The sequence below is a fragment of the Lycorma delicatula genome, chromosome 4 (genome assembly GCF_047948215.1).
Source record: "Lycorma delicatula isolate Av1 chromosome 4, ASM4794821v1, whole genome shotgun sequence".
Classification (NCBI taxonomy): domain Eukaryota; kingdom Metazoa; phylum Arthropoda; class Insecta; order Hemiptera; family Fulgoridae; genus Lycorma; species Lycorma delicatula.
This window is the reverse complement of record NC_134458.1, coordinates 100,669,212-100,683,880: the sequence shown is the minus strand read 5'-3', so window position 1 is coordinate 100,683,880 and position 14,669 is coordinate 100,669,212. Positions and strand designations below refer to the sequence as shown.

Sequence of the window (14,669 nt, the reverse complement as noted above, 5' to 3'; positions counted from 1 at the left end):
TACGAAATGCGTAAACCATTTTTTATATGTTAATTTTTATTTCATTATTATTGCAATAAAAAAAGATGCATCTCATTTTTAGATAACGAATAATTAAATTACGTATTTTAATAACAATAAATTTAAGAAGTACTTTGTTGTACGGTGAATATATTTTTATTATAAATGAACAAGTAGTGAATATATTAATTTACTGAACATTTGTTACTTGTCAACTACATTCAAATTCATCACAATTGCTTTTGGTCCAGTTTAATCCAGATAAATTAAGTTTACTGTACAATCAATGAACAATAAGAAATAAAATTTAATGAAATAAACCGACAGAGAAATACCATCGATTCAAGGTGACAGTCATTAGTTCTTGAAAAACAAACGTGTTATATGTTACATAAAATACTTCAGCAGCTTCCTGCATGGCTTCTTTTAATGAAATTACGTCGCATTAGAATACCATATATATAACAATTGTGTTAAAATTAACCTTCTATAGAAATAACTGAATCTTAACTACGCAATATACTGTAGAATTTTATCTTTAAAAATAGAAAGAATGTCTGCAATAATTAAAATACTTCTTGTAAACACTTTGGTTTGCTATTGTAGAAATAATATTATCCCATCATAATAAAAACATTTAACTGTTTCTGAAAAAAGAAGAAAACCAACAGAAAACACTGTTTTTATTTCTGCAGTATTTAACTTCAGAAAATACTGCTGAACTATACAAAGGTTCATTTAGAACATGATCACACAATTACGCTGAAAATTATTTTTACCCTTAAAATGTGACTTTGAAGAAAAGAATATTTAACAGACATTTTTTTACTTTATCAAGTTTTTTACTTCTGATTTACAACTTCCGTAGTTTATATGGCTAAACCATTTATACATCATAAATATTTTATTTAAGTAGAAAACAATTTTACATTTGGCTTTTGATTTAATTTCTAAGCAATATGGTCATAAAAAAAAACTTGTTCAATAAATAAAAATAATTTTAAATGATTAAAAACGTATTAAAATAAATATAATAGTTAACAGTCCGTTTTCCTTTGCAATTTTTTTGCAAAATTTTTATATCTCCTACAACTCTCATTATTATTAGAAATGTTGAATAAAAAACAAAATACAGTAACAAAGAAATAAGTCAACTTTGAAATTTTGTAATTAGGTTTACAAAGATATACAGAAATAATGACTATATACACTCTCAAAAATTTATACTACAACCAGAGTCCAAGTTCTGGATAGCTGAGGTATGAAGGACAATGTAAGTAAGTTACATTGCCAAATTCCGATAAACATCATATACAAAAGTGCGTTTCAGCCGGTTTGCAGTAGCTCCCGCTATAAAGGCAGCTATGGTAAAACATTAACATCCATTACAGTATTGACATACCACATTCCTTCCATTAGATAACGCTTGGACTCGATCAGCATATGTTTGTTTGAAGTTACTCCTGCATCAAAGCCTTGAAATAACCATAAATACAATCGCTATAATGATTTAAACTCTGTTTAATATGCTTTAAAACCTCCAAAATATTTTCAAAGAGCGAACTACCTCCAGTTCCATTAAATAGATCTACCACTTGCACTGAGGGATAAAAAATAATGTTACATCAAATTATATTATAAAGCTGCTACATAAGGTTTTCATCATGACCTAACATTTAAGTATATTATGTATTACGTAACACAATTTTTTCATCAATACAAACATACGTTTACTATTAACGTGATACTTAATTTCATCAACTGTAGTCCGATCGTGCTTAAAATCTTGCAGTTCACAAGAATCTCTTAAAGATTTCACTCAAACCAATACTTAAATATACTTATATACTTAAATATAAATTATAATATTATGGAAACAAAAGTGTAATAATAAAAAGTATTATCTTTTCAAAAAAGATTATAACTTGTTAAAATCAAATATTTAAAAAACATTTTATTTTTCATTCTAGCACTAAGCTCCCTAAAAAGTCAGATGAGCTTATCGGATCGCTGTTTGGTGCCACATGTATGAACTCTGTATACCAAAATTAAATATAACTTAGGCTTGTGTTTAAATTATTAATGCGCAATCTTTGCTAAAAAAAAACAAAAAAAAAACAGTAATTTATTCATAAAAATAACAATACCTACCTCTTATCAAACGGACAACAAAACTATTTTCATGTAACTCAACACAATACAAAAATGTTCTGTAATGCAACTCTCTTTTCACTGTGTTGTCTTACGAAAGAGCCTTATACATTTCCATTGTAATTTTCGATAAAATACTGTACCATTTACAAAATCTTCCTACCAATTTATTTAAAATTCAATTTTCTTTTTTACAAGATTTTCTTTCATACAAACAATATTACTTTTCAATGAATTTTTAAATAATACTAATAAAATATTTTCAAAAAGCCTGAATGTTCACATCCCAATCAACATGTACATAATACTAGTACATATACTCAAAATAATTGTCAATAAAGTCTTCTGAAATAAGTTTATGCGTTTAAGATAATTTCATATGTTTATATTAAAAATGTAACACGTATGGACTTTATTCACATCTATTTTTATCTTATAATTTTATGTTTTTATATTTATAATGATGTGATCTATAAATTGTGTAATTAAGCATAGATCATAATAAAAAATTTATTTACATTACTTCAAAGATATTATTAATACTTATAATAATTTTGAAAAAAATAGCACTTGCCATTGCAATGGAAATTCTAATCTGGTGGACAGAATAAACATCTTCAATTTGTATTTTTTACAGGGTAGTGATAAAAATATTTTTTTTAAATTAGAAAAATGTGTTTATACCTACAGTACTGAAACTTCATTTAACAATGAAGAATCGTACCATACATTCAGATAATAAACCACAGCATGCTGTTATAAATATAAATCACTTGAGAAAGGTCACAGCCCAAACACAATTCATCAGTACAGTATTTCATGTTACAACACCTCAAATCAAAACTTCAAAACCAACAGACAATGTATTATTTTTGTTTTTAGAATGCTAATCATGTTATGAAAAGAAAAACGTTCTTTGCCAGACGCAGCAAACTGTTATTAGTTAATTATGTTCTTTGTCCTCCAACTTTTTAAACCACCACAAATAATACACCAATTTTATCAAAAATGCTAGTAGTAACTTAGTAGTAGTAGTAGTAAAAAAAAGGCATCCAATCAAAAAGTGACCAAAATGTATCAGTAAAACTAGAAAAAATATATATCAGAGCAACTTGTATTTTATTTTATTGAATACAATGTCAATTTAAAAAATTCTACATTCTGATTCTATATATTTTTTAAGTCTATTTTATTTAACTTAATTTTTTAATTTAAAGTTTTTACGTTTTTATTTTTATGTATCATGTTACAAAAATCATGTATTTTGATTTAGTTAAATTTTTAATTTTTAATTAGTTCTTTTCAATAATCATCCTGTTACTATGATATGAATTCGCGGCTAGCGCTCAAGGTTTCTTTTGCTAGCTGCGTCAAGGATGTTGAATAAAATTGTATATATAATTTTCAATTAATAAAATAAAAATTTATAAATAAATTTGCTGGTCCTAAAAGATGAATGTTATGTAACTACATTTAGGTCTTCATCAGTGAGTTACTACTGCTGGAAAATTCTGCGTTTAATGAAATTTCAAAAATGGTCAATCCTGCATATAGCAGTTGGTTAAAATGAATCCATAGGTTAAAGTTCCCTTGATTTGGTGCTAGCTAGTATCAGTGTAACAACCAAATTCCTGTGATTCTATTTAGAAAACAAATAAAGGATAAATAAAACAAGAGATGATCAACCCGAAGAGAACTGTGTGCCCACATATGATCAGGAGAATTTACAATCTTACATAAAATGTCCTTGTAAAAGCTTACATTTTTAAGAACTACGATATTCCTTCATAATTCATTTTCAATAATAAAAAAAAATAGAAAAACATGCTCCACAATAAAACTCTGATTACTTGAAAAAAAAATCTTTGTTTAATCAACATTAGCTTAAAGATAGCTGTAATGTATTATGATTCATCTGAAATCTACATTGACACTAGTCAGAAATCCTTTCTCAGAGACTAATGATGTTAATCAGGGAACCGGTTTCTGTAATGACCGAAGTACAGGTGTAGCTTGTAGGACTGAATGTAACCAGTGTTTCAAACGGGTTATGATACTGAGATGCAACAGTATATTTGGTTCAGCAAAAAAGGTAATGGTGATCACTTCACACCACATTTTTCTTCAGTAAGCTTGGGATAGGATATGTTATGATAACCAATTTTTGTAAAATTTAAAAGAGAATTCTGAGATTTGCCCCGTCTTATTAAAAATTTATAACAATCCACAATAACAAAAGACAGGAGAAAAACCAAAATACTTTACTAATTAGGGATAAATTACTGCATCGTAAATAAGTTGTAGGCTTAAGTATGAGATCCACTGAAATTTCCATCACGGTATTTAAAGTGTGTAACTGGGTATCAGAACAAGTGCAAAGTGTGTGTGTAAATAAGCATTAAAATTCCCAGCAGAAGTCAGACCAGTGAGCGCATGTAAAAACAGGGACAATCAGCAACACAAACAATTAGTATAAAAAATAAAGATTAAACCCCACACACGCACACATTCACACACACAACTGTTTTTTATTTTTTTAAATTGTAAAATATACTTAAGCTAATACTTAATGATTTATATTAAAATCCTCTAGTTGAAAACATATTTCACCCACCCACACATAACAGCAGGCAGTAACAAATAGTTAGACCTTAGTAATTATCCACACTTAATAATGAACAAAATAATACATTTTCCTCAAACCAATCATACTTCATACCAATTACAAGAGTAAACAATCACAAGAAATAATTAAAAGCAATGACAATAGATAAAATATACAATAATTATAAAACTAATAAATTAAAAAATTAATAAGTCTATTTATTTCCAAACAAAAATACAATACATAAATCAGAAGAAATATTTTAATAACAAAACTCCATTAGAAGATTAAGGATGATTTTTAAAACAAATTTATATGTATTCTAATATGAAATCAAAAGATGATTATAGATTAAACTGCAGTAGTTGAGGGAGTCACCCTGTTAAAAAAATTAAAAAAAACATTACTTAGACTTACGATGTGCAATTACTTTAATCACTTTTCGCCACTAAAGAACTGTGGTGTAACTTTGAACAATGCATTCGCATTCACCCTACAATTTTGGGGATACTATATTAAAAACAAAAATCTTTTGCATTTTGCCTATTATAAAATTTGAATGTTAGTCATTAATCTTCTTTTTAATAAAATTACTTTATATAAAAAAAAAAGAATGAATGTACATTCTTTGCCTCAAACGGACAATAAATGCCCATTTGAGGCCTATGTGAAGGCAAAATTTTATTTGTATTTTACTGATGCAAATGTCTGCTGAGGCATTTACATTGGTGGCATCCTGACCAAGGCCTGGCTGATGATGGTGAGATGTAATCAGTTAGAGGGTCTAAAGACGACCTCCGGTAAAGCCTGTAAGGGCTCGGAACAGAGGGGGTGGTGTGGCGACCGGTAAAGTCACAAGGTGGGTGTCTTCCCCCTACAGGGTTGGGATACCATTAATGAGAGATATACATTAATAATGCTTTCCCTACTTCTCCCAGCCTCTCTTATTAATGCAATACTTGAACAATAAAGGTACATACGCCTAAGTGACGATTGTTTTCTTTAAGAGTTGTATGATGTTCATACAAGTGTATTAACATTTTACTTGGCCCATAGGTTTGGCTTGCTGATTTGTAACAATACATCCGGCTCTGACAAGACAAGGAGGAGCCGGTCCAAGTATGCACTTTTTTATGACTTAGCCATGGAGTGGGTTCTTATGATCAGAATACCAAATGCATATAATTAAGACTGTTTTTTGGTAAGGATACAGATGTACCTATGCAGAGGTTCTACTTTCTATTCAATGGCTGGACAAATAATTAATTTTAAAAATGCCTATCCGGTTAATATAAAAAAAGCCCACAAGCCCAAAATAACAACTTTTTTTATAAAATTCTTAATAACAGGTGGTCTAGATTTTCCAGATACTCTTAAAATAACTCTCTTATCTGTGCACAATTTAATTTAAATTCTTCTCTAACAATTGAATTTAGAGCACATAATATGTGCAAATAATACATAATCAGCTCAGTTCCAACAGTATTAATATTTCAAGGATAAAAAAATTATCATTTTTCATTTGAATAAATAATATATAATGAAAAAAAGATATTGGGCAAAAACTAGATAAAATGAATAAATTGCAAATAATAATGATAAAATAATAAAATTTAAAACACAATAAAATTATATTCAACAAATTATCTTGGCATTTTTTTGTATTTCCCCTAAAATGGAATGATCAAAATTGACATTGCATGACATAAATTACCTTTAATAATAATAATACTGAATTCACATGAGATACAGCCTATACTGTATTGATCAAACAACCAGAAGAATATCTACCCTAATTTAATATTTCCTTAATCAATTACTTACAAATTATATAATGTACATGAAAATTGGTCCTGGGTTGCAAACAATATAATCATATTCCCATAACCCTACAGATAGTTCTATAAAACCTGCAATGACTCAAGTATAATTAATTAAAAAAATTAATGAATAAAGTTAAGGAAAAAATTGCTGGCTGCAAAAGTAATTTTATAAAATAATTTCAATAAATTATTTGCATTATACAAAAATGTATGGTTTCTCTTTTTATAAGTAATTGCACACTATCTGTATTTAACAATACATAAATATAGCAGTCAATGCCAGCTAACAATTAAAAAAAAAATAAAATAGACAATAGATTATGATTATTTTAAACAATAAAAGATTAATGCATGTTTAAAGTTAATTACTAATACGGTTCACAAAAAGTAATTGGAATATGAGATATATTATTTACAAACAATTTAGCATAAGAATTATTTTCCATTACTCAATTATCTGGTTTAATGGTGTTCTCCAGTGTTAACCAATCTTTTAAATTAAAACATATTTACTAAATCCTGCATCTTCAACTATCTATATATTTTAATGTTTGTCTTTTGCTAAAATTTTTAGCTTTTACAGATCCCTCCGATCTGTATCTGAATGCCAACTTGCTAGTTCAGCTGCTATAAAATTTCTAATCCTGCCTAATCTTAAGACTTCTTCTTTACTTAACCAACCCACCTAATTTTTAACATCCTCCTCCAATATCTCATTTCAAAGGCAAACATCAAACAGAATAATACTTTAAAATTATAATAGTTATGAAAACAATCATTTTATTTATCAACAGCAAATTTTTACCTAACTGGGGATAAATTAACACAAAAGCTGATATCAGATACCTATGTAACTACACCAATTATGTTCTCAAGAAATTTAATTTTCAATAGTAGCATATTGCTTTGAATTTAAGACACACCTTTTTTTACAGATTAAAGGGTCAAAATGTCAGGTGTGTCTTAAATTTAAGGTGCGTCTTCAATTGGAGGTCTAATACCGTTTCACATAAACGCATAGTTAATAGGTAAAAAGCTGAAATTTTTGAATCCAAACACCTGAATCTGTAATCAAATGGAGACCAGACAGGCAACATGAAAGAACATTTGTCATCAAGTATAGAGCGTACACAAATTTCTAGAAAAATGACTCATCTCAAAGAGCTTTACATCTCAACAGCTTTGTTACTGTTGACCAAATTTGGTGATGGGTCATCATTCTGGAATTTGTATGTGTGCTCTATGAACAATGAAACGTTCTTTCACATTTCCTGTCAAACCCTCATTCAATGTTGAACAAGCGTACGGCATACTACTGTAGTTGTAGATCAATTCGTTTTTTCATAACCGTTCCATTCACCTATTTATTGTGTTTTTCTAACCACTTCATCATCATGGAAAAGCGTTTCACACATGACGAAGACTTTAAAAGTAAGATTATTTTACACGCTGAACAGATCGGAAATCGTGCCACCAGTAAACAGTTCTCGGTAAACGAACTGAATGTGCGTAAATGATGCAATATGAAATGGAAATTATTTGTGTATAAACGAATGAAAAAATCTTTTTTCAGGAGCAAAACATGGAAAATATCTGGAAATTGATCAGCTGTTTTGACTTATTTCAAGGAACTCAGCACAAAAGGTCTTCCAGTGATAAGAAATGGGCTGATCTTAAAGGCCAGGGAAATTGCCATTGAGGATCTAGCATTTCATTGGAAAGCTAGCTGTGATTGGTGTGAGAAATTCATAAAAGGCAATGTCTGTCACTGCATCGCAGAACCTCCATTTGCCAGAAGTTACAATCAGATTACGAGCATGAATTAGTGTAATATCAATGTTATGTAATCGATCTATGATTAAAGAAACAATATATCACAGTGAAATCGCTAATGTTGATAATGTTGCTGCGTTAAGTGCTTTCGATTTAGATGTTTTACTGAACTCACCGGCTTAGTCTAGTGGTGAACGCGTCTTCCCAAATCAACTGATTTGGAAATCAAGAGTTCCAGCATTCAAGTCCTAGTAAAGTCAGTTATTTTTACACGGATTTGAATTTTTATTCAACTTATCTTACACCATTTTGTTCAAAATTAAATTTTCTACAAGTTTTGTTTAAAAGTTTTGTGTGTTTGTTACCCATTTAACAACGTTATTGCATGTCAAACATAAAAAACAGGGGTTTTTTCACCACAGATTTCTCTAAAATTACTTCAAATACAGTTCTGGGACCTATTTTTTTCAATTTTTCAAGTAAAAACCATAAGAAATCACTAATTTTGCCCCTTAATTAATGTCCTAAAAATTTCAGTATGACCTCATTTGACTGGAGTAGCTGATATCTGAGCAAAATCGTTCACTAGCTGTAACTCGCAAGCAAAGCATTTTAGGACACAGGTTTTATATGAACGTTTTCCATTATTTTCATGGGTAACATAAAACATTAACCTCCAAAAAGGAATATTTCACATTCATAAATTACATATTAGGTACAATAAATTACATCAATGTTCTTCATACCATCCAACTCAACTTATTTCATAATTACATTTTTAACTTAACAGTGCCAATATCATCCGTAATCTTCTAATTTATAATTTTACAATCCTATTTTAGTTTGGTTAATAACATATGAACAGGTACACAGCAATTAAAAGTTTTTTGCACTTACCTTCTTCTGTTGTGAGATCTGAAAACTTTATACCACCACTGTAAGAAAAAAAAAACAAAATAAATGAAAAATGTTAAATATAATTATTACAATACCTACTTTTTTATTAACAAGTAACATCAAAATATAAAAAATAACTTTTTTAATAATTAGAAATTACTGAATGATTGTAATAGACTTACTGATAGATACTGTTTAACAATTGACAATATCAAAACAATCCATGAATTTCAATCACTACGTATGATTTAACACCAATCCAACATGTATACTACACATTTTTTGATTTCTTAATCATGAAACAAGCTGCTTTAATGGGGTCAATTTTTGTGGTACAATTCTTTTTATGAGTGATTTTTTTGACTACAGTCCAAAGATTTTCAAATGGGTTTAGGGAGTTGCCTGGCTATGGGAACACTTTGTTTCATTCTTTGAAACATTTTCTAATACTTCGAACCCTCTGTCCTTGAACATAAAAATGTGACTGGTCGGAAAGCAACATTTTCCCAGTCTTCTTTGGTCCAGTTAGCATGTGCTTTGGCCCACAAGAGCTTTTTTTTGTGGATTGCTGGTTGTTAAAGCTGCTTTTTAGCTGGCCGATGAACTTTCTATCCAGCTGCATGAAGTCGGCATCAAATAACTGTCACGTGTAAATCTATTCTGCTGGCCAGTAATTCTTGATTTAAGTCCACAGCAATAATTTTGACCCTGGTATTTTTTCTGATAAATCACCAACCCTGCGTTGAAGTAGTTTTCTTTTACAGCTGCAATTGCCTTTCTTTTGAGGTGAAAAGGGGTTCCTTATAAAGAAATAAATTAAAAAGAAATTGGTTAGTTTCTTTAAATTATTCAAAAATAGCATTTACTGTCTCTAGTCCAACATCACACTCAGAAGCTATTTGTTGCTATGTCGTACTGGTTTGTTCAGAAAGAGAAACAATGCAAGCATTGCAATATCAAGCAGTGTAGCTGCTACATAGAAATATACAAAAAATTCCCTGTGTTTGGATTAATTTGCACACTACTGTAAAGATAAATATACCTCATGAACCAAATGCTCTCATCCACTTAGCAGTATAAAGCTGCAGCAAATCAAGCCACTTCACTTCATTATTGATGATACCAATCAATTCCATAAAGAAAGGACCTCCTCCTATGCTTTCTAAAACACCCTTAAGAAGCTGAACTCATGGCTTTCTAAAAATAACCAAGAGCCAGATCTCTCAACCCAATCCACCAAATAAATTATCCAACTCTATAACGTGTTAACAGTTTATAAAATACAAGGAAGTGTATATAACAGATTGTTTCTCAAAGAAAAAAAAAAGTATTAATTCGTTATTTTATACAATCTATCCAGTTCTTTCTTATAATTTTGACACATGATAAACATCCAAGGTCAAAGAATCACCAGTTTGTGCTACTTTTTCTGAGATTATGATCATCATAAGGCCAGTACCAGCAGTGAATAAAATGAGGGTGTTTTATAGAAATGAATAGTCTTCATCTCAATGGGTCTGGCAGACTGGTGTATTACCTAAGTGAAGAAGACAACAAAAAATTGTTTCATTACAAACTTAGTACACCAGCACAGAATGCTTGTAATTCTTGAGACTATGCTATTTTTACGAGCATGTGATGACTTGTGTCGACACCTACAATTATTTGCTTATTGCACTAGAAGAACAAAAAAACAAATTTACACAAATTAGCAATTTGCATGTTTGTGTTTAATAACATCATAATAGAGTTAACTAGTATTCTAAGTATTATAAAAATATTTTTATTCTTATCAAGCAAGTGCAAATTCATTTGACTTATACTACACTAAACATTATTTTTCGATGACGCAGGAAACCTAATAACACTATTTATTCTCAGTGCAAAATTCTAAATCCCAACTCTTAATTTCATTGACCAAGCTCAAATTCTTCACCTATGTTCCCATTTTATTGTCCTCTACTATGGTATTTTATTAACCTTCCATTAATTTCAAATTTTCAAATTTGACTAAAACTTTTTATTAATTTTATCAATTCTATCTCTTCTTTTTCTGTCAAAGGTATATGTGTATTATTGAAGTTAGCTTAATCTTTGAATCTATTTTGATTAATTTTTCATTATGCGGCCTACATACTCGTACTTTGTATTACAATCTTATTTATTATTATTATTATTATTATTCCAACTGCACTTCCACTATTCAATAATATGTTAATTACCCTATAATTCACTAACCACAAATGTAGTTCATCTTTCAATATTTCCTTAGAAATTCCTACTACATCTGCCCTAACCAATCTATTTCTCATTTTAAATTATCTGATTTACCACTTTCATTTAAACCTTAAACATTCCATACTCTAAATAAAAGAATTTCATGATCTTTATATATACTTCTGATGACCTCTTGATTACTATCAAACCAGTGATTTGGAACAAATTTATCTCTTGAATATTTTACTAGGGACTTGGAACAAACCCACCGGGTTGGTTTAGTGGTGAACGCGTCTTCCCAAATCAGCTGATTTGGAAGCCGAGAGTTCCAGCGTTCAAGTCCTAGTAAAGCCAGTTATTTTTACATGGATTTGAATGCTAGATCGTGGATACCGGTGTTCTTTGGTGGTTGGGTTTCAATTAACCACACATCTCAGGATTGGTCGAACTGAGAATGTACAAGACTACACTTCATTTACACTCATACATTTTATCCTCATTCATCCTCTGAAGTATTATCTAAATGGTAGTTACCGGAGGCTAAACAGGAAAAAGAAGAAGAAGGACTTGGAACAAAAAATAAGAAAAACATTTTCTTGGAAAACACAGCATTGGTTTCCTGCTGATTTTAACCATTCAGCTAAAATAAGTTTGCTCTAAGTTTCTGCAGTTCAGGCTGCATCAAAATCAATAATTTCTGCCTTCAAAACTATTAAAATGATCGCTATTCTTTTCAAAAACCATTCCTTACCATCTTCTCTCCAAAGTACCCATTCATTATGACAGTACTTATAGTACGACTATCTGTTTCTCAAATGAGAATGCCAGTACACTAACCAGTGACTACTTCCTATTATAGTGATATAATATTTGTTTAATATATTTTTTATTTTGAAAATTTTATATTTAGAATGTAATCTTATTTTGAGAAACTGAACAGAGAAATCTGTTTAACAATTAATATTAACACTGATACTATTTATTTTATATATCAGAGTGTACTAGGAGGTGTTGACAACACTTATGGGATTTAATTAATAACAATTTCAAATATGAAATTGTTAATGACTGTATAATTTTTGTGATACACTTTACTATTTCAGTCATATTTTTATCAACACATTAAAATATCTCAATCCATTCTTACTTCATCAATTTTTATTGAAAAAAACAAATGGTTGATAGAAAAAAAAAATGAAATAAGATAGGGCTGTTGTACAGATGAATGTTTTTGTTTACAGCACCCAAATACATAAATTTTATCAAATATTTTATAGAAAAAATGTAAAAGTTTCCATTACAAACAGATTGATCTGTTTACAAACAGATTTTAAAAAAAACTGTTTATAAACATTAAAAAACAATAATAAAGAGTTTTTAACCATGACTTACAACTAGTCAACAATGACAGGAAAAATCATGGTTTACCTTAAAATCCCAGCTAGTAGCTAGATATGAAGATAGCACACACTTTCATACAACAATTAAAGTAATAATGAGGTAAATAAAACTATTTATTTGTGCTCAACAATCAGATATTCAATAAGTATAAATAAATTACATTGTGTTCATATGCCACATTAATGATATCTATTTACTTTTTTCTAAAAATGTACATTCAAACATCCTATAAAACAGTTTCATAAAGAAATAGTTCTACAGCTCTCTCCTTGATTACCAAATAATAAAATTCCTTCATTGAAAAACAAAGGTTAAATAATAGATCAACATATTCAACTCCATTGGAGAATTTTTTTTAAATTGTATAATTTTTTTTTAATTATTTTTTTTTTAAACTGGATAATTTTTTGTGTATTCCTTTAAAAAAAAATTGGACTTAGAAGTTTAATTAGTTTGTTCCTCAGTGAAGAAAATTGTAATTTTGAGTGAATCTTTAAACCAACTCATCAATATTTATTGGAATAATACCAGATAGGAAGGTTTGCAGGTTGTGGAAAATCAGCTATACATTTTTTAAACAAAGGACATAAAGCTCATTATGTATACTCATTTGTGTGTTTGTGTGTGTGTGTCAAATGAAATTTTTTAGACCTATTTTTCAGGGATTTTCATTTTTTATGAAATTAAAGCAACCTAAATATTTTATTTGTTGTATATTTAAACTAACAATCTACTACGCATTAAAATATTTATGAAATGTAATTTTTTTTAACTTCTAGACTTTTATGATATTTAATCAGTACTTTAGTGTTTACAATACTGATAAATTAAACATTGCATTTATGCAGATTTCCTAGCCACTACTCCAATATAAGCTCTGAAATATATAACCAGAACATGAAGCCCTAGACACATAATATGATGCACAAATGTATATCACTACATAAATATTTAACCAAACAATTATATTAAATGAAAATTATTTTTTCTAAAAATAATTTGTACACAAAAATCATTGTGTGTACCATATAAAGAGTGAGATCTGGCAAACATACATTTTTTTCAATTCATACTGAAAATTTTATAAAATTCAATTAATGAATTATTAAATACTTTAAGATTAAAAATTCTACAGTATATAATGTTCTATTTAATTTTACACTGTGGATTACCCATCCTTTGTCAGTGGAGTAGTAAAAAAGTTGACAATTTTTTTTTGGCAATAGTAAAATATAGGCTAATTATAACTTCAAAAGGAACACTTTCAGTTTGTCAAATATTACAGCTGTTATTTTAGTTTTCTTTTGTATTTCAACAGATTAAAATTTATGAATGTTACTAATAATAATTTAATGAATTTTAAGGCAAATTAAAATAGAAAAATGAAGTTATTACAATCAACCACAATTATAAAAAAAAGAATCATTAAGTACAGTTAAAACTAAGCATTCAAAACATAAACATTTTTAATAATAAAATAAACAGAAATTAATTATTTACAAAAATACATAGAAATATAAAAAAAATTAAAAACTGAAATTATTATTTGTGACGAGAATGACTTTTAACCAATTGTGCTTGAAATTAACTAGAATTTCTACATTTAGTAGAACAGTAAACTTCATCTGAATTTCAAATTACTTGATGCTATATAAACTAATTCACTTCAGGATGATTAACTAAATTCAAACAATCTCCTTATAATCCAAGGAAAGTTAACATCTGTGGGAGAAAACTTCTAATTATCCTGGAGAAAATAAAAATTTTATTTCATCTGAGGATCTTCTTCCTAAACAAATCTT

At 28.7% G+C, this 14,669-nt stretch overlaps 1 protein-coding gene across 3 annotated transcripts in view; it reads right to left on the bottom strand.

Annotated features, from left to right (window-relative positions):
* Ttd14 (TRPL translocation defect 14) overlaps nt 1-14,669 on the bottom strand; it is a 129,359-nt gene that overhangs the window by 71,461 nt on the left and 43,229 nt on the right. For all 3 annotated transcript variants that reach the window (XM_075363799.1, XM_075363801.1, XM_075363800.1), the window contains one exon: nt 9,250-9,287. In XM_075363799.1, coding sequence (XP_075219914.1) covers nt 9,250-9,287 — 38 coding nt within the window. The remainder of the gene's footprint in view (nt 1-9,249; nt 9,288-14,669) is intronic.